At 39.7% G+C, this 20,251-nt stretch overlaps 1 protein-coding gene across 1 annotated transcript in view; it reads left to right on the forward strand.

Moving 5' to 3' along the window:
- Window positions 1–19,801, forward strand: part of LOC139117883 (histone-lysine N-methyltransferase 2C-like) — a gene marked incomplete at its 3' end in the record, with an annotated part of 49,465 nt that extends 29,664 nt beyond the window's left edge. The window contains 17 exon segments of the mRNA XM_070681117.1: window positions 10–1,347; window positions 2,409–3,878; window positions 4,007–5,476; window positions 6,191–6,407; window positions 7,296–7,477; window positions 8,543–8,812; window positions 9,574–9,992; window positions 10,732–10,839; window positions 11,492–11,601; window positions 11,936–12,179; window positions 12,573–12,685; window positions 13,279–13,399; window positions 16,199–16,361; window positions 16,932–17,068; window positions 17,496–17,626; window positions 18,529–18,697; window positions 19,502–19,801. Of these exon segments, the coding sequence (XP_070537218.1) occupies window positions 10–1,347; window positions 2,409–3,878; window positions 4,007–5,476; window positions 6,191–6,407; window positions 7,296–7,477; window positions 8,543–8,812; window positions 9,574–9,992; window positions 10,732–10,839; window positions 11,492–11,601; window positions 11,936–12,179; window positions 12,573–12,685; window positions 13,279–13,399; window positions 16,199–16,361; window positions 16,932–17,068; window positions 17,496–17,626; window positions 18,529–18,697; window positions 19,502–19,801 (6,962 nt within the window).
- Between the last annotated feature and the right edge of the window lie 450 nt (window positions 19,802–20,251).

Below are 20,251 nucleotides of genomic sequence, written 5' to 3' on the forward strand. Positions count from 1 at the left end.
ACAAACCAGGGTGTGATGAGAAAGATGGCACCAAGTGTGGGGAACAAGATGGTTCCGGGTGTGGTGAAAAAGAGAGCACGGATTGTGATGGTAAAGACGGCAACCATTGCGGAGAGAAAGAGGGCTGTGGGGAAGACAGCAAAGGGTGCAGTGATGGTGTTCATTGCGGAGAAAATGATGGATGTGACAACAAAGGCAGCAAAGAATGCAAAGACGGCAAAGGATGTGGGGAAAACGACAGTCCTGTATGTACTGATGGGAAGCATTGTGGAGAAAATGATGGTACAGGATGTGACGGAAAAGACGGCAAGAATTGTGGAGAAAAGGAAGGTTGTGATGGGAAAGATGGCAGGCACTGTGGTGAAAATGATGGACAGGGATGCAAGGATGGCAAAGGCTGCGGTGAAAATGACGGAAAGGGTTGCGGAGAAGACGGTAAATGTGATAGTGGATCCGGATGTGGCGAGAAAGAGAATGAAGGCAAAATCAAGGTTGAACAAGGTCAGCAAAACACAGAGCAGTCTTCTCAGCAAACAGCTGATCAGTCTCAGAGTGATTTGAAAAGTACAGATAACAAGAATTGTGATCCTGGTGCATCGACTTCAACAGCTGGGTTGTCAAAACAAGCAAGTGAACCACTCTCCTCTGTGAAAATTAAGGAGGAACCTGGTGTAGATACTGAAAAGATTGATGGAGTGAAAACACCATTGGGGCTCTGTGGAAAACCTGAGGGTTGCGGGGAACATGAAAATGATCAAGAGAAGAAAGGTGATGATGAAAAGTCACCACCAGGAACATCACAGCAGGGTCAGTCTGAGAACAGTGGTGCAAGTACCCCTGTACCGCCCACTGCAAGGAGTGGTAGTGGTGCTGCAACGCCAACAACTGCAGCATCAACACCAACTCCTGCATCACCAGCTCTGAGCAGTGGTAGCAATAGTGCAAGTACAACAGCAACCAGCTTAGGCAGTGCAACGCCGACTAGTATGCCAACAAATATCAGTGATCTCTTCAAGATGACCAGCGCTCCAGCAACGGGTTCAACAACTGCTACCAGCAGCACAACAGCATCACAGCTACGGCAATCACCACTGCAAGGTGCCATGTCAAGACGGCAAACTCTACTGCTACAGGAACAACCCTTACTGCTGCAGGACCTCCTTGAGAAAGAGAAAATGGAACAGATGCAGCAACAGCAGCACCCAGCATCACAACCACTGCCACCACCCCCTCCACCTCCTCAGAGTACAAACAACCCTCCTGTGAGGACACCTCCAACCGACCAGTTCCTGAATGATATTGACTTTGAAAAGTTGCAGAGAGAAGCAAAGTTGTTTGCAAGTAAAGGTAAAGAAACCATTTTTAGTAGGTGCTGTTTTATTATCACCTTTTTATCAGTCTGTGAAGCAGGTATAAAATGTAAAGCAAATAAACATTAACTGATGTAATATATACTTCAAAACTGAACTTATTAACCTTTCATAAACTTCTGCAAGCAAACATTAAACCGTTGTGTTGTATAGTAAAGAATGAAAAATAAGGGTCACTGTGCAAATTTTGATATTAAAAATACCAAAGTACCTTAAGCTTACCAATAATTGAAATTCAAAATTATCACTCCTTGTCTTTTAACTCTGTGGGCAAACACTAAATGTTTATTTTCACAAAAAAATAAGAATCTGAGACTTCATATGTCCAGCAAACTTCAAAAATGAGAACACATAGCAATCAAAGTTTTGTAATAATATGAAAGTCCAAATATTATTTCCTGAGATGTATCTTAACTATAGATAATTCAACAATTTATGTCAGTTTTTACATTAAATAATTATTAAGTATATTAAACATTTATAGTTACAACAGAGCAAAGATATTTTATCTGTGATAATGAAATGTCAAGATTTATACAGGCTGGACAACTCAAAATTTACACTTATAAAGGTCATCAACTTTGTGTGTAATGTATATCCTCACAATTATAGAGTTATATGTACAAAGATGCTTCTAAGAATAACAGAGCTGAAGCATTGTAGATCATAATATTATTGTGACAGCAATTTTAACCATAATATCATTTGTAATTTTTCATATAGTTTATACAAATTAAATCGGGAGCTATGCAGTTTTCTTGACTTTTTAGAAAATTATTATTGTGAATTTGATTTTTCAACTGATTTAATTTTATAATTTATTTTAAAGATGTAAGTGCTGCTTATGATTTAACCATGTTTGTTGTACTCAGTTAATGCTTTCAAAGGTATTTGTTGTAATCAGTAGTTAAAAATCACTACAAGCCAAATTTGCAGACTTTACTAGCATGCAATACAGTGAAATTATGTTCAAGAGGAGAGATAGTCAGTGTATTGTTACATATCATTGATTCAGCATCATTACTTCTCTGTTGACAGACACAGAAGGCACACCAGGCCCTCATGCCCAGCTGTTGAAAGCAATGACCAGACAACATCAAGAAAGTCTGCATCAACAAACATCAGCAATAACACCACAATTCCAGCCACCGGCAAGTTTCAGTGGAATGATGAGTCCGAGGTTCCCAGCACAAAATTACAAGGGGGACAAACTTCCTGGAGTCCCTCCTCCCCATCCAATGATTCAGTTTCCTGGAATGAGACCGAACATGCCGGACAAGCCATCCGTGTTTGAAGACGGAATGCCAGGAAATCAGATGATGGGTCCAGGTGGTACGCCTAGGTTTAGCATTCCACCAAAACAAGGAACTCTAAACATCAGAAGTCCAGGTGTACCAACATCAGCAGGTGGCATGCATTCTCCTGCCGGAATGAATCCAATGGCGCCGAACTCTGCTCTCTCCAATCAACCTTTCAGTGCACCATCACCGATGAATGTTCAGAGCCCAGGACCTGGAGTGCCATCCCCTATGGGTGGCATGCACCCATCAAATCAAGCCAGTGGTGGGCCATCTCCTCTGGGGATGCCCAGCCCAACACCTGGAGGGCAGTCCCCAAGAGGTATACCTGGAATGACAGGCATGGTACCATCACCCCTAGGTTTGCAAAGTCCAGGTCCAAGTGTTCCCTCAGCTGTGCTTAGCCCTGGAGGCCCCCAGACATCTGGCATGATGCCACCACCACCTCCAGGCACAGTGCAACCACCTTTCCCAGATGGAGACAGGCAGCAACAGGCCCAGTATGAAGAGTGGCTCTTCCAGCACCAGCAACTGCTCAATATGCAACAGAAGTTCCTTGAAACTGAGGCAACAAAGCATCGGAAGAAGAAGAAGTCATTGTCGGCCAGACAGAGAGCTAGCAAGAAGAATGACAGACCTTTCTCTGAAAACGATGAGGCAGAGCTAGAGGCTATCACACAACAACATGGGCAGACGCAGAAGCAACTGGAACAGATCAGGAAACAACAGAAGCAGCATGGAGCACTGATTCAGGAATATAGAATCAAACAACAGGAGAAGATGCAACTATCCATGGCAAATCCTCAAATGCAAGGACAGGGACCATTTGTACCAGACGGAAATCTTGTCAGATTCCCTGGACCTCCGCCGCCGGGAATGCCACCAAATGTTGGTCCAAACCCGCAGCTACAGTCTCCACCGCCACCTCAAGGTCCTCGTCCACTGCAACCACAGGTACACATCATGCAGGATGATAACAATCCATTCAGTGATGAGTTTCAGCAGAGGGAAAGGAGAGAAAAGATGGCCAGACTCAGAGAACAGCAAGAAAAGCAAAGACTGCAGCTTTTACAGCAGGTAGACCATGCTAGGGCCATGCAGCGAATGGAACATGAAAATGCATTTAAAGATCAGGCTGAAATTAACCAGAGGAAACAGCAACTGATTGAAATACCATTCTTCAATGAAGGGGCAATTCCTTTCACACAAGGTGGGCCTCAGCAACCTCACCCAACTCAGCAAATGATGCCACAGGGACCATTCCCTCCTGGAAGGCCTTTCCCAGCAGGAAACCAAGGTGGACACATGATGCCAATGCAAGCTGGAATGCCACAACAGGGACCCATCCCTCCCAAGGCAATACCATACCACCTATGCAACCAGGACTTTCTGGCTTCGGAAACTTCCCACCAGGCAGTCAGGATGGTGGATTTCCAGTCCCTCCCAGTTACCCTGGACCAGATATGCGACCACCACCGGTAGAGAAGAAAAAGAAACGCGCCAGAAGGAAAAAGAAAGATGAAGTTGATCCGTATGATTTGCCGCCAGCTACACCCATGCCATCAGATGCTCTGGACTTTGGAAACACTCAGCCTTTGCGTCATCTTGATGATGGCGGTGTCAGGGCCAACCAACCAGGGATGATGCTGAACAATAGGACTCAAATGTTGCCAATGCCAAATGAAAATACCAACATGAATGTGCCTATGAATCCCTTGGTACAGAATGACAATCAAATCAGTGCATCTCCTGTTTTGGATATCCATACAACGAGGGCAGAAGGAAGCCAAGATAATATGGCAGCAGAAGTAGCAAAACTAGAAATAGAACAATCAGACAGCCAGTCTGTGAAAAGTGATTCTACTAAAGAAGACAGCAATCATTCAAAGGATGATAAGGGTGACGGAAAGAAAGACTCCAAACCGCTGCAGAATTTGTTGTTGAAACAATTGCTACAGGGTCCTGCAATTTACCAGAGTGGCCCACAACCACAGTCTCTCCCTAGTTCCACAGCGGCTAGTAGCAACACAGACACTACGTCAGTGACACCAACTACCAGTGTTGCAGCCACACCAGCAGATGCGTCAACATCCGATGCAAAAGAGAAATCAGCAAAGCCACCAGGGACAGCTGAGGATGAGGATGATGTCTCAAACGTTGTTCTTACTCCAGAGCAGCAGAAACAGCTTGAAATGTTAGAACAGTTGCCGTACGTCAAACCTAAAAACGACTCTGACTGGATAGCAAAGAAACTCAAAGCGGGTGTTTCAGATCGTGAAATCCTCATGGAGATAAATAGACAGGAACTTGAAAGGCAGAGAGAACAGCCAGCCATAGTCCCGGAGGTGACACAGAAGAAGAAGAGAAAAGTTCCAAAGCATAATAAAGTCAGCGACAAAAGTAAGAAGAGGAAAGCATCTCTAGATGATGAGGATGGTATCCTTGATGAATCCAAATCTCTAATGAATGCCATTAAACAACTGCCATTGTTACCACTCTGTGAACCTGAAGTCAGCGTCAATTTCTCCTTATGCCCAATCCTTGGCAGTGGAACACTCCCTGGGGAAAACCAGCTACGCGGTCCGTATGGAAATGCAACAATAGATGGAATACCAGATTACTATTCCCACTTTCCATTTGGCCCACCACCACCACTGACAAATCCACCAACGCCGCCAGCATCGTTACCGCCATCACCCCCTGACAAGATATCTGTGCCCATGGTGAATGGCCATGCACATCCATCAGAACTATCACAGCGCAGGATGCTGGGTATGAGTCAGATGAGACAAGGCCATGATAATTCCAGTAAGTGCCCTCAACACCAATCAACACACTATTGTAAAGTGCTATTTATGTATCTTTGAACAGGTAGAATTCAATCTCAGTGTACATATGTCAGGCTGTCCATTTTTAACTGTATTTTGATTTTTACGTATGTCATAAATAGCATCAGTAATGATATTCTGCACATAGATTGGGGAATCTACAGTCAGAAGCAACATAGCAGTTTCTTTCATGTATCAAAAATGTTTGTGCTGATGTTTTGCTGAAGGTTTCTGTGCAAATTTCCTGTGTATTTTATTTGATTTCAAACCTGCATTCATTAAACAACCTGTATGTACTGAAGAAACAACAGCCAGCCCAATCAGTATTCACTGTATGGACATATCTATACCTATGTTGACTGCTGTGGTCATGTGAATCAAGTTTGTCCATTGTGTACTGTACTGTATTAAGCTCTCTTTAATTTGCACATTCATAGATAGCTCATCAATTTCCTCGCTAGCTTGTGTGAAGTCAAGCTCTTTTTCTTATACCCCTTTAGCCTATTGTTTTATTTTTTAGAATTTTGTTTATTATTATATGTATTTTGTAATGGTAAATGCTTTCTTTGATTTCATTATCTACTATCTATCCTTCTGTAATGCATAACTATCCAATGCATGCTGTGTCAACTGCTTTTGTCATCGTGTGGTTGTATTTTGTTTTCTTCATTATTGCAATGTCCTTGGTGTACAGGTTTCCTGGGACCCAACAAAGAGCCAAGGCGTTACCAATTATCTGTCGTTCCAGGAACAGATATCACCATGACAACAGCGGATGAGGTGATGAAGGATTTGAGCGTTCACCAGAGGACAATCACCAAAACGGTCAACCCACAACTGAATGTTGGCAGAGACATTGACATTCCTCCATCACTGCCCACACCTCCGCCAACATCAGACAGCAACCCAAGGTAACTAGATAGCTGAGTTTACATCCAATCTTACATCGCAATAGACCTTTTCCCAGTTTCCCATAATGCATTGCTATGCTATATCAACCACTGTATATACTGTACACTCAAAACAACGAAAACATACTGATTTGTGTCGTACAATCGATTGTTATACAAGAATGACACAAATTTGCAATGCCAAATAATGCCCCGTGTATATTCTAACCATCAGCGACGAAAATATAGGTCAGGGTGTAATCTGTCATAGAGTTCTAGGAATAACATACACTGCACATATCCTATGGCTAAAAAGTTTTATGCGTAATGTAAGCTTTGTATACCCTGGCGCGCAGTGCATCATGGAACTGGTAAAAGAGCTATTCTGATGACCCTTTCCATACAGTCAAACTGTTTTCAGTTGTTACTCTTAGTGATGTAGCAATCGTAAAAATCAGGACAAGGAGAAAGTATGTTGCTGTACCAACTGACGGATTGAGTAAGGAGCTATGAAAGAAGTTTAGTCCAGCAATCCATGAAATTTGTTCTTCATACAATCATTGTTGTACAAATATTGATCATGCTAAATTTCACTTTTGCATATAGTCCAAAATGTATGGAATCATTGTGTGACAAAGTATAGTGGGGTCAACTTCGAATTGACTACCCAAGAAAGAAGACCCGAAAATTATGTAGAGTTGACAATATTGCCCCCCCCCCCCCTATCAATCGCAAAACATACCTCAATTTACAAGAGTTCTTGTGAGAATGTAGACTGCAGTGCTACTGATCTGTGGATCAAATCTTTGATAAAACACTAGAATGTATTCTGTTCATAAACTTGCTGTTACTGATCCTCTACCCAGGAACCTTCCCTACAGAATTTACTTATGCTGTTCTTTTCATCAGGTTGTCAGGGAGTGATAGCAGGGCAGGCAGTACAGTACCATCATCATCACCAGAGTGTGTTGAAGATGATGAACCAGCATATTTGAAAGGATTGAAAGTGATAGCCAAGGAACTTGAAGATGCTGGCACTCGTGGTCCATCACCAACATTCCCAATTCTCAAACCTACACCAACAAGACGAGGTGAGAAACACTCCTAATATATATATTCACACACATAGCCAGGCTTGACCTTATCTGAGACATCCTATGCAAAGGCAGGTTTTTCAAACCCAGGGTCTAATTCCATTCTCATTGTTTATACATTACAAACAATAAACAGATCAAACATACGCTTTTAGGATTCAGTGTGTTATCAAAGCATTTGTTGTGTCAGGCTACCAATAGCAACTTAGAAACCATAAACAATTTTTGTAACTCTTACTGTGTAATAACGTTTTACTGATCTGTGCCTGTATGGATAAAGCTTGTTGTGTTATCAAGTTTCTAATTCTTGTTCTTGTGAAAATCAGAAGTTTAGTATTCCCATAGATATTAAATATAAATATTTGTAAATTTTCAGATAAATGTTTCACCAGTCCCAAACTTTGCATGGTCACCCTTGATTTCTACTCTTAATTATGAAAGAGAGTGGTTTAAAGTTTCCATAACATACAGCAAAATGTTAAATTTTGTTTTTGGGGCATGAATTACCGTATCTGAGCTATTCACAGGTGAATACCATGCCGATATTCCTAATGTATTCACAGCAATGTGTACTGAATTCTGTAGCATATGTGTAGTGCTGGCACAGAAAATCTACCATTGTTTGGGTTTCTCCGGTAGATTGAGTCATTTCAAATTTGAATGTACAGTGAAGGCCATCACCAGTGCCCTTTTACATCTCTGTCTGATCAAAATGTTTCAAGATGTGGTCTGTGCATCAACATTATGAACAGAAAATGTACAACTAGAGCCAGTTAACTGTACAGCAGTAATGAAAAGGACAGCAGTAATGAAAAGTTTTGCAAAAAGTTGTCAGAGTTTTTTATTGCAAAACTATACCACTGAGAACACTCAACAATTCAACTATCTGTAGACATTGTGTGAGTTTTACCATGAAAGACTATATTTGTCATTTAAAGTGCATATTCCCTTATTACTCTGTGAAAAATAGTAAATGCTATGGGGTGTATCATATGAAATTCACAATCCTGCACCAAGGATCATGATAACGGATATATTTTTCCTTTGGTGTTCATCATGAAGGACTGCCAATCAAAACCAGCACAATTTCACCCCTTGTCACGTCGTCACTGCCAATGACAACAGTGACCAGTCTGTCTATGCCAACAACTACCTCTAGCAGTACACCCGCCAAATCAGAAGCCAACTCATCATCAGTTACCATAGAGTTATCAGTGACTGCAGCTGAAGATGTGAAGGGTGTTGTGGCAGCAGTGGCTGATCTGCTTCACATTCCAGAACCCAATAGTTATGAAGTCAGTGGTGAAACCACGGAAAAGCAAGCCAAAGAAGGTAGGCAGAGTACTGCAAGAGGTTAAGAATTTGTGTTGTTTGTTTTGTGATGCTAACAATGGACTTGTGAGAGAGACTGCTGTGAATTGCTTTGATAGTTGTGATAGTGTGACTGTTGGGATTGAGTATAGCCAGGATTTATCTGTGACGAATAAGTGTATAAAGTAGCATTTATAACTGAAATTTGAGGAGAAATAATCATTAGCTCAGCTGAAGCGCCCTTAAACATATTTCTTCTGAAGAAACATGGTTCTTCAAGTCAGATGCCTGCCAAACTTTTCTTTGAGTTTGTTTTTGTGTAGCTTGCTATAAAAGTCTCAGGTCAGAAAAAGACTCAAATACTCAAATGTCTTTGCACGTTATGATTGCTTTCTTGCCATTTGGTGAACTAACCCTTTCATCCCCAGTGTACATGACTTTTGCTTTAATATTTACTATGATGAAAAATACTGTCTTAGGTGGTATTATATGCAAAGATCATTCACATTGCGACTAGTCAGTCAAAGAAAGTAAAACATGGGTAAGACTTCAAGGGTTAAATACAATGGTTTACAACTTAAAAGTTATGAAAACTGTCTACAATGAAGTCTGTAGATGTTCCTTTATCAAGTATTGGATGAATACAGCTGACAATCTCTAAAAACCTTTGAAGACCTCTTTTCAAGATCTTACCTTGACTTGATTTATTTTTTTTAATACCAAACCATGACATTTTACTGAGAATTTTTTTCTTACTGTAAACCATGTCGGTTTCCCATCAGAATCACAGTCAGAAGCACAAACCTCCAAGAAGGACAAACCCAGTAATCTCCAGAGTCTACTTCAAGCCAAGACTCAGTTCTGTAGGCATTGTGATGTTGTCGTCCTTGGAGAGGGAGTTAGGAAGAAGCCATCTGACTTCCTGGCAATGAACGATAGAGACGCTGATATTATTTTCTGCAGTACTAGTTGCTACATGCAGTTTGCCATTGCACAGCAGACGCAGCGCAGCGTTCCGGAACACGCTGCAGCCGTGGTCAACCACACTAGCAAGGACCCAGACTCCAAGCTGCCAAGCCAAGAACAATCACAGACTCTGCTGAAATCCTCACTGAAAGGACAGTCAGAGATGATCTTGAAGGAGGAACCAAAACAGAGCAATAAAAGTCACTTCAGGAGGAGAAAGAATGGTTCAGAGGATGTAAGTAACAAAGTCTATGCAATCATTCTCAGGTCATCCACTGCAGTGTGTGTAAAACTGATACAAATGTACTGTTTATACCCTCTGACCTATCAGTTGTGGTACAGGTGTGTGTATTTTCATAGCTGATGTGACACATATTATTAGCAATTGCAGTGTTTTTGTTAAGGCCCGTACCCCGGTAAATGTTACCAGGGTTCCTCAGTCATTTTACCGGGGATCCCCTTGGTATATCAATGCAATCAGATTACGGGACAGCAGAAATGTTACCAGGGTTCCCAAATCATTTACCAATGTTCCCCAACCTTAGCAATACACTGAATTGCTAAACTCTGTAATTTTATTCTTTTCAATGGCAAATCATAAATACGCATAAAGACATTCTATGTGGAGTTACTTCATGCTGTCAGTTTGTCTGACCTGGGAAGTAAATCCGTACACCCCTCTTTCTATGTATGAATGTCCGCCCATTCTATTGAAAACAATGGATTATACCAAAGTATGGTGGTGGAAAGGGTTACAAACTCTTCCACATAAGCTGTCTTTATGTTTAGATGATAACAGACTCTGGCAGTGATAAACTGTCACTGTGATACACAGACAGACAGACAGGCTTGCAAAAATGTTCATAATTCCACTTACTTTTCTTTCAGATTGAAAAACTGCCATCACAATTTCTGACTCTGTTGTGAAATTCTTCAACAATGCATGACTGTGTCTTACGTCATTCTTATTACAGATGCATCCAATCATTAAGAAATGGAAGGATATCCGATGGAAGAAATGGCATATTAGTATCCTACCGCCTAAAAAGTACAAACCACACTGTGAGGAGGATATAGATGATGTGAGTCTACTTAACTTTCAATTCCTAACAGTCAACCAAACTTGAGCTGGCTCAGATGCTATCAATTCTTTTCCATGCTTCAGTCACACATTGCAAATTGATGAAAGTTTATCTTAAGATTGTTGCAGATTATGGAACACTGATTGAATATTGAGGACAATATGTGTAACAGTACATAAAATGTAATGATATTTTCACAGCTGTTGAGACTTGACTATTGTCAACTTAGGCACTCTTATTTCACTTTTTTCTTTTCAATTACTATGGGGTACTGGTGTTAGTACAGACACAACAATAAAGGGTTTAACATTCAAACTAAAGGAATGATCAAATTTAGTGCATGGTTTTTTGTCCCAAAAGCAATCAAATCTAGCATTGCGTGTCAGTGAAGAAAAGTGTTAAGATTTGTATGACTTCAAATCACAACTGGAACTCTTATCATGGTGTGCTGGGATGTGATTGTTTGGATTTCTTCAAATATCCATGGCATCCTGTCAAAAATTTTCCAGATCCTCCTCAATGACATGTCAAGTTATTTACCTTAAAAATGTTGCATCTCAAGAATGCCTTTACCTGATGTTACCTCTGAGCACAGGTATTCTTCTGAATGCCTTATCTGTTGTCACACTATCCAATATTTATTTTCTTACAGCTGATGAACAAGCTAGGCACATCACTGCAGGCATATGCTTCATTGGCTGACCAGAGGAAGTGTGTGTTTTGTGGTGAGTTAGGAGATGGTTCTACAGATGGACCAGCAAGGTATGCACATCTACAATTTACTTGATGACTTTACAACTCTCAGTGAAGAACACTAGTTTTACACTGTATATAATGTCAGTGTTCTTGTTATATATGAAATTGATATGAGACAGGTACAGTTGTGTAAAGCCAGTGTTCTGATCAATATTTACAACTTTTAAGATTGTGCACATTTTAATGGTGTCTACTTTTCTCCTCATGGGAGAAGAGATCTGTACAGATGACAGCACTGCTTTTCAAACACATCAGTACTAAAGGATGTTTGACAAATAATTGATGAAGTTTTCTTCCAAGCTGAAATTTACCTTATAATCATGTGTTGTCCCCATCACAGACTTCTCAACATGGATGTTGATGTGTGGGTACACTTGAACTGTGCGCTGTGGTCAGCTGAAGTCTATGAGACACTCAATGGAGCTCTCATCAATGTAGAACAAGCCCACAAGAGAGGTGTTGCCATGAAATGTTGCTACTGTAGTAAAATTGGAGCTACTGTCGGCTGCCATAAGTTCCGCTGTACTAATATTTATCATTTTGGATGTGCCATCAGAGATAAGTGTATCTTCTTCAAAGATAAGGTGAGCTTTCCTGACATTTTTCACCTCTATTTTGTTTTCCTTGCCTATATCCTTCACTGCACAGGAATCACTTCTCTAAATTTCAGGAACGGTCACTGCACAGATTGAAATAAATTTTACAGCTTCAGTCTTGATTAATGCTGTATCAACCAAAGGAGATTATCATTAAGTAGTCAGCTTTTGCAAACAAAGAGTTCAGTCTACTGTCAGTTGATATGGGTAGAACAAGCTTATCTGTACTCAAAGCCTCAGATAGGGAAATGAGGATTGATGTCAAGTCAGTTGAAATTTTTCACTGCTTTTATCCCAAATCAGAGTGAAATAAACATACTGGTCATCATTATGACACCTAAAGCTTTTTATTCTGAATTTGTGTTTTCACCTTCATCACAGACAATGCTGTGTCCACTCCATTGCCCATCACGACAGAGTGAGAATGAACTCAGAACACACATTGTGTACCGTCGTGTCTACATCAGTCGAGATGAGAACAAACAGGTCGCAAGGTGAGTAAATAGTGGTGCCAAATTTTATGACAAGCTGCGTATGTTATGATGTAGATATGATGTAGATATACATGACTGTATTTCAGAAGATGGATGGATTGTGCCTACTTGAACAATAGGTACAAGCCCGGATTAATTAATATAACTTTTAACCCTTTCACCCCCAGTTCCCTGTATACAGGTCCAACTTTACCATAGAAAACAATGGATTTGGGACAAACCATGGTGGTGAAAGGGTTAAAGTGATATCTAGACCTTTGTCATGCCAGACCTTCAGGGAACATACGTCGTCTGTGATGTAGGCCGGCAGTGGTTAACTGAGACTCTGTTTTTTGGTTGACATGCAGATAGTCCATATTTGAAATCATTGTCTGTCAGATTTCAGCATAAATCACTACCACCAAGGTCTCCTGCTATAGTAACTTCAATAGTGTTGTAATTTTTTCAACGTCAAGAATTCTTCAAAATGTTAAAAAATTCTGTAAGGTTTTGTCCTAGTCTTTTGAAACTATTCTTTTGAAAAGTAATTCATCACAATCAACATGAAAACAGTGTAAACAGTGAATGACTTGTCAATGTCTTGATTCACACAGTATTATGCACCAAGGAGAGAAGAAACATACACTTCGAATTGGAAGTTTAATCTTCCATTCTGTGGGACAGCTACTGCCACATCAACTCCAAGTATTCCACTCACAGACTGCCATATACCCTGTAAGTACTGCTCAGATCTCATCGTTACTGACCAACTGACTGACTGACTGACTCTTCTGTCTCTTTGTGTCAGTAATTACTTCACCATACCATAATTAACCCATGATGAAGACAAGGGCCTTTGCTGGTCAAAAATACTAATTGGAGAACAGAGAGGAGGAACAGACAGACAAAGAGTGGATCAGAGATAGTGAAAGGGAAACTTTGTTATTCCTTCAGTTTTTTCCTTCATTTCAAGTTTCACAGTGATCCAGTCTAGTGATTCAACACAACAGCTTTGTCATTGTGTAAAGTATATGGCAATGAAATGGTATGAATGAAATAGGCAATGTGTTATTGTCAGTGTGATGAGCAGGTAATAATGATTTCACAGGATTAGGTGGTGTATCCTACAATAAATTGTCAGATGACACTGACATGATCATGTGAGGATAATAAAAGAAACGGTCCACAGTGGGCAATCTGATGTATTTCTGCTTCCAAAAGTGATCGTAAAATTCTAAACAAAGACCTTTGAAATCTTAACCCTTTCACCACCATGGTTTGGCCCGAACTCATTGTTGTCAATGGTGATAGTGGACCTGTTTACTTGGAATTGGGGGTGAACAGGCTAAAATTCACTCTACACTATGAAATGTTTTGATCAGCGCTGTCATGCTGTTGTAAAATTCTTTACCATGTGCATTTCACAGTGACAAGACTGAATCAGAATCAAACTGAAATAATGTGATTACCAGTTGACTTAACCCTCAAAGTGCCATAGACTTTATATGCATCCCACCCCACTGGCCAAGGACTTTTTGAACCCAACAAGTCAAAATGCTACACTTCTTTTAGACACATGCAGTTCATTTTATTCATGAAACACCCTCAATAACCCAAATGAATTTTACACCTAAGAAAATTACCAAGCTCTCAGTCTAATTTACATGTTTGATTGAACACATTTAGGGTGGAATATTGGGGTAAAAGTGCACATTTTTGGTTCAAAATTCAATAAAAATGATTAAAACATTCTAAAAAAATATATCTAATTCCTCAGAAGACTTGAAACTTTCTTTAAATTTTCTCCTTGTGTAAATACGCAAGTTCAGGTAAAAAAAGTTTACAGATTTATCATCGATGTAAACAGTAAACAAACAAACAAACAAACAAGTATTGGCATTTGTAAGTAATATAAATGCTCCCTTCACTCTATATAGGAACACAAACGCAGAAATGGTTTTTTAATACAATGTAACAATATAATTGAAAACTATGGGATATGGAGCAGCAAAACAACTCTGTTGCCCAATATTCGTATGTTTCTTGTGTTTGTTTGTTTATTTTCTTTGTTTGTTTTGATGGAAAGTGAAAATCTTCCATTACCATCATTGAAAAATACACAGAAATATCTTTGTGTATACTCATTATATTGGAATATGTTTGACATCAAATGTATTTTCTGTTTTTGTCATGCATGTCATGTGTCATAAAAGTCTGAAATAATCATAGTTGTTTGCATGGCATGTAAACACAAACAATTAATTTGAATACACAGGCAATCTGCTTCCATCTTACTATATGGTATATGCATGTGATCACTGGGCAAATGCAGCCATATCTAGCTATGGCATGGTGGGTGATGGCTATTGCACAAACAATGTAGATTGAAAAGTTGAGGACAATAATGCATTATTATGACTTATGGATCAATAAAATTCAGTTTTGCAACCAGCTAAAATCAGTTTGAAACCCGAAAACTCCAGTGTTTGGATCTGAAGGCTTTGCCCCATCGTGTCACGATCGATCTTCAGTCAACACATATAGGCTACTCAAAACAAATGATCATGTCTTTTGACCAGAGAGCAACAAAATTTGCTAACAAAATTGAAAGAAACTAGGAGATATTGGCGGTAAAAGTTCATACATGATTTATTTCGATCAAACAATGTGTTGTGTACGTTGGAAATCTATCGCGAGTTCTTCACGTCAGTCTTCCCTACGGAACGTACACAATTCAGTGAATGCTATGGCTGTCTTCTATGTTAGGCCGAGCACGATGTAACATCAAAGTTTTCTTCACAGAAATATTGGGTTCTCGATTGTCAATCACTCAAAAATTAACAAGTTTGATTTAAATTTGATGAAAATCAGAACAAAAGTCTTCACATAAAGTGTTTTTGGCTGACAAAACTTTGATCACAGAGCACTGTCTGGAGTGTTCACTGCGTTCAAACACGATCAGCTGTGGCCGCCATTATGCATCGTCGCTCCACTTCAAAATCACATTCGACTGCTGATCACCAAAACTCTCCATTCTCCGTAAATATTGTCCAAAAAAACTTATATCCGCCGTTTTTATCACTAAGTAGGAGATACACTGGCAAAATAATCACTGTCTTCCATGAAATTGGCTTGTTACAGAGTACAAAATGCGTCCCACTGGCCACTTTGGACGTAAGTGTGAGCCTAATTAAATATGCGGGATAAAATTAGTGACCCCCTCAAACAGAAAAATTGCATAAATTACCGGAAATTTCCATACGTAAGCTAGATGATGTCATTTTATTAGTCCTTATATGGTACTGAAGTGGGTTCAAAGGGAAAGGATATGATATTCAGTGTATTTAGTTAGGCAACAACTTGCTGATTTAGGCATTACTGAGCGATAATGCTTGTCGATGTATACATCGACGTGGCGTGGAACCCGGAAGTGCACTGTCGATGTAAACATCGACACGGCGCTGTAAGGGTTAATAGTTCTTATCCTGTTCAGGAAAACTTTCTTAGCAATTTTCTGGTATGTCCTTCCAACAGGTTGGTTTTGAAACTACCAGACTGTACTGGAGTATGCGCTACACCAACAAACGCTGTCGCTATGTCTGTAGCATCCATGACCACAGTGGCAAACCAGAATTCTGCATCCGTGTCATTGAACAGGGACATGATGATGTTGTCATCAAGGACTGTACATGCCTAGGTAGGTACAACTCTACAATCTGGTCCCTCTAGGTTCTGACACACTGAGTTCCCTGTCATTGGGTACGGCTGTAGCCATGCTGTAGTTGGTGTTGAAAACCCAAACTGAAAAGGAGAAAGGTTTTAAAGAAATGTGGCCATTGAACACACAAGTAGGTTGTAGATAAATAAGGGACAGCATGGGGGTCATTCATAAACTGTTGCGCTGGGTCTTTTGTTACATTAACCATAGCTAAAACCTGTCAACCACAATGCAGAACCTATAATTGCTGTGTGTGATCTGATGGTCTACCTTGAGGTGTGTTTTTTTACCATAAAAAAGAAAGCAACAATTTTACAAGTAAAATGTATCCTGATATCCTCCTGGTTGTAATTCATTTCAGTGTCTAAATCCCAGAGGTATTGATGTTCATATCCTGTATTTTCCACATGGAAAAATTGCTGTGAATGATTTGTCCACATTACTGCTTTCATCGCATTGTAGAAAATCATGACTGTGGTGAATTTCCTTTGAGTCATCACAATCAGTGAGAAAGCACTCTAACCATCCATGTGTCCCTGCATTTTCCAGGTGTGTGGAGTAAAGTGATGGAACCCATTGAGAGACTGAGGAGGGATGCCGATATGCTGAAACTGTTTCCCAGTTTTATCACTGGAGAGGATCTGTTTGGTCTCACAGAACCATCAATACTCAGAGTGATAGAATCTGTAAGTAGAGTTGTTTAAGAGAAAGTTCTACCAATGGAAAACATTCTTGCTGTATTATATCCAGGATAATATTATTTTGATGGCACTTATAGGTTCCGTTCTGCATTCAAGTACATATTTTGAATCACCTATGAATAAAATGTCTTCACTCCACTTAATACACAGTTACTGCATAAGAAAGAGGAATTTACACTAAGAAATTTAGTGTCATGTAGGCTTGGTGAAAATGAAGTAAATCAATATATGATTGGTTGGTTGTGAACAAGAGTTGCTTGATAATGGTTTGTCATTGGTTTACAGAGAAACAATATCTGGCAGTGAGCATTATGTGAATGTTTGACAGTGTATTGTAAAGGAGTAACTATTTCTCCTTCCTGTATAATGTTGTCACAAGTGTAACCATTGTATTTGCCATTTGTTTCAACAGCTTCCTGGTGTGGAGGGAATCCAAGGCTACATCTTCCGCTTTGGTCGTTCACCCCTGATTGAACTTCCATTAGCCATCAATCCAACTGGCTGTGCTCGTTCAGAACCCAGAATGAGAACCTACATCAAGAGGTGAGTGAATCTCATCAAATCTAGTGGTAAACTGTGTGTCATTGGTGTTCAGTATTAAGGTAGTATGTGCCTCGAAAATCAAAGATTTAAAACTTTTGCTCAAACTTTTCTCAAACAGTCTTTCAACCATTCTCTTTCAAAATCAAGAATAAAAATCAGGGGTCGCCGTGCAAATTTTGGTACCAGAGAGACAAATTACCCAATATTTACCGATATTTGAAATTCAAAATGGCTGCCATCCCTATTTTAACTCCATGGAGAAAAATAAAAGTTTGGATTCTCGAAAAACCAAGATGGTAAAAATCTTTCTTACACCAAGTAGCTTTAGAAGTGGTAGGTCAGAAAAGATTTGTGAAAGTTTGAGAGTTCAAATATTTAACCCCGAGGCACATTCTACCCTAACAGCCTGTGTGATGTACCTGTACAGTCACATACAAACTTTATTCTCCATGCTGGCAAATTCAATCAGAAAATTACCTCTGCTCCGTCACTAAAGTTTGAACTTGTCATTACCAGGCAGTGTGACAAGACTGAAATATACTTATTCTACACATTTCAATCCTAGCGGGTCCATTTGCTTTACACATTTAGGAAAACCCTTTTGAGAAAACCAATTTGTATTCATTACTGAGATAGGTGTTATTGTGCTTCAGGTGTCACTGATCTCATATCAAGTGTGTAGAACACCCAACGGTATCATGGGAGTCATGTATACATGGTCACCTCTAGAATGGTAAACTTCCTGATTCTTTTTGGGGTGGGGGGTGGGGGTTGACTTGTGTACAGGGATATGAATAAATTGGTTGAATGAAGTTAAAAAGATGTCTCATTGAAAAATTAAGATTTATTCAAAGGACTTGGTGTCACATTTTGAAACCCTTGATGATATTCCTTCTTTACAGACCCCATACATTGACCAGTAACAGCTCATCAGGTTCATACCAATCCACCGTTACTGGAGACCTGGCGTCTCCTTACACCAAGCAGTTTGCCCATTCCAAATCATCACAGTATCGTAGGCTGAAACAAGAATGGAGAAACAATGTCAATCTTGCCCGTTCCAGAATTCAGGTCAGTGGAAATCTGTATAACACTGGTGTACATTTCTGACCATTGTGCACATGCTTTGTCAATCCCTTTTCTGGCCAGGTTTGTATATGCCTATTACGTCAAGTTGACAAAAAACTAGTACAAACAAAACATGTCCCATATCACTTATTTTAACAGAATTCACCACTTGAAGACTGGAAAAGAGTACATCAATGTTTTACTGACTTGCCTTGCAAAGGCATTTATTACATTGAATGTCACACATTCTATAGGATTCAATGAAAACTCGTAGATGACATTGCAGGCTGCATAGTCATCATTTGATTGAAAGTGAACCAGAACTTTTTTCAACTTGACAACTTTTGGATGTAAGAATGTTGAAATTGCATGTTTTACATAGGAAATCAGGTTTTAAATTATGCATAACAATATTGATGCGCTGTTCGATGACAAAATCATTCTCTTTTTTAAACAGTTTTTCGTCTAAAATGGAAAGAAACATGATTGTCATTAGTATGTAAACCCAAAATTTTGGAGTGAAAACTATGTAAGAGAGGCATGTAATAAAACATAGCCCAAACAAGGGACTATGTACCCTAGAGGCAGAAGACTATTTGTGCTCCTTATGTCGAGCAAATGGTCACCTACCCTCTGGCATAGAGTCCTATGTTTGGGCTATGATATATAATGTTAACATACTGACTTGACCTGGCAGTGATAGTGTACGTCATAACAGTGTGTTTATCTGCCTTCATTGTATTGAAAACCCTGCAGTGATAATATGCTGGCATGTACCTAACCAATGCTATCATAAATTGGTTTCAGGGTCTGGGTCTGTTCGCTGCCCGTGACATTGAGAAACATACAATGGTTATAGAGTACATTGGAACAATAATCAGAAATGAAGTTGCCAACAGGAGGGAACAGCTGTATGAGGAAGCCAATCGGGGTGTCTACATGTTCCGCATCAACTCAGACTATGTGATTGATGCAACACTGACTGGTGGGCCAGCCCGTTACATCAACCACTCCTGTGCTCCAAACTGTGTAGCTGAGGTTGTCACTTTTGAAAAAGGAGAGAAAATCATCATTATTTCCAACAGAAGAATTGCAAAGGGAGAAGAGGTATGGAACAGTGTTAATTTGTCAGTGTTTGGAAAGTAAATTAAAGGACTAGTAATGCTAACTGTTGACGATTTTTTGACTGTTTTTAATGTCAACCATGATTTCTTGTTCTACTCCCCAAAGCATGTTGATATAGACAGTATTCAGCCTGCCAACTCAGACTCTACTTTGTAGACTGTGTTGTTATTGTTGAAAGGTGAATTCTGGTCCAGAGTAGATTTCAAATGTAAACAATAACAATGCATTTAACACATAAATGCTTTGTAGACAAGTTAAATAGTGGGTGTTTCAACATTCCTTAGGGAGTAGAATTAGAACTTGCAATGCATATACAAAATAAATAGAATGAAAAAATCATGAAAGTTAGCATTAACAACCCTTTCATTCAAGTCAGGTGTATGGCTTACAACCAATGCAAATAAGCAAACTGACAAACAACAGACCATAGTA

Source organism: Ptychodera flava, chromosome 18, assembly GCF_041260155.1.
Source record: "Ptychodera flava strain L36383 chromosome 18, AS_Pfla_20210202, whole genome shotgun sequence".
In the NCBI taxonomy this organism is placed as follows: domain Eukaryota; kingdom Metazoa; phylum Hemichordata; class Enteropneusta; family Ptychoderidae; genus Ptychodera; species Ptychodera flava.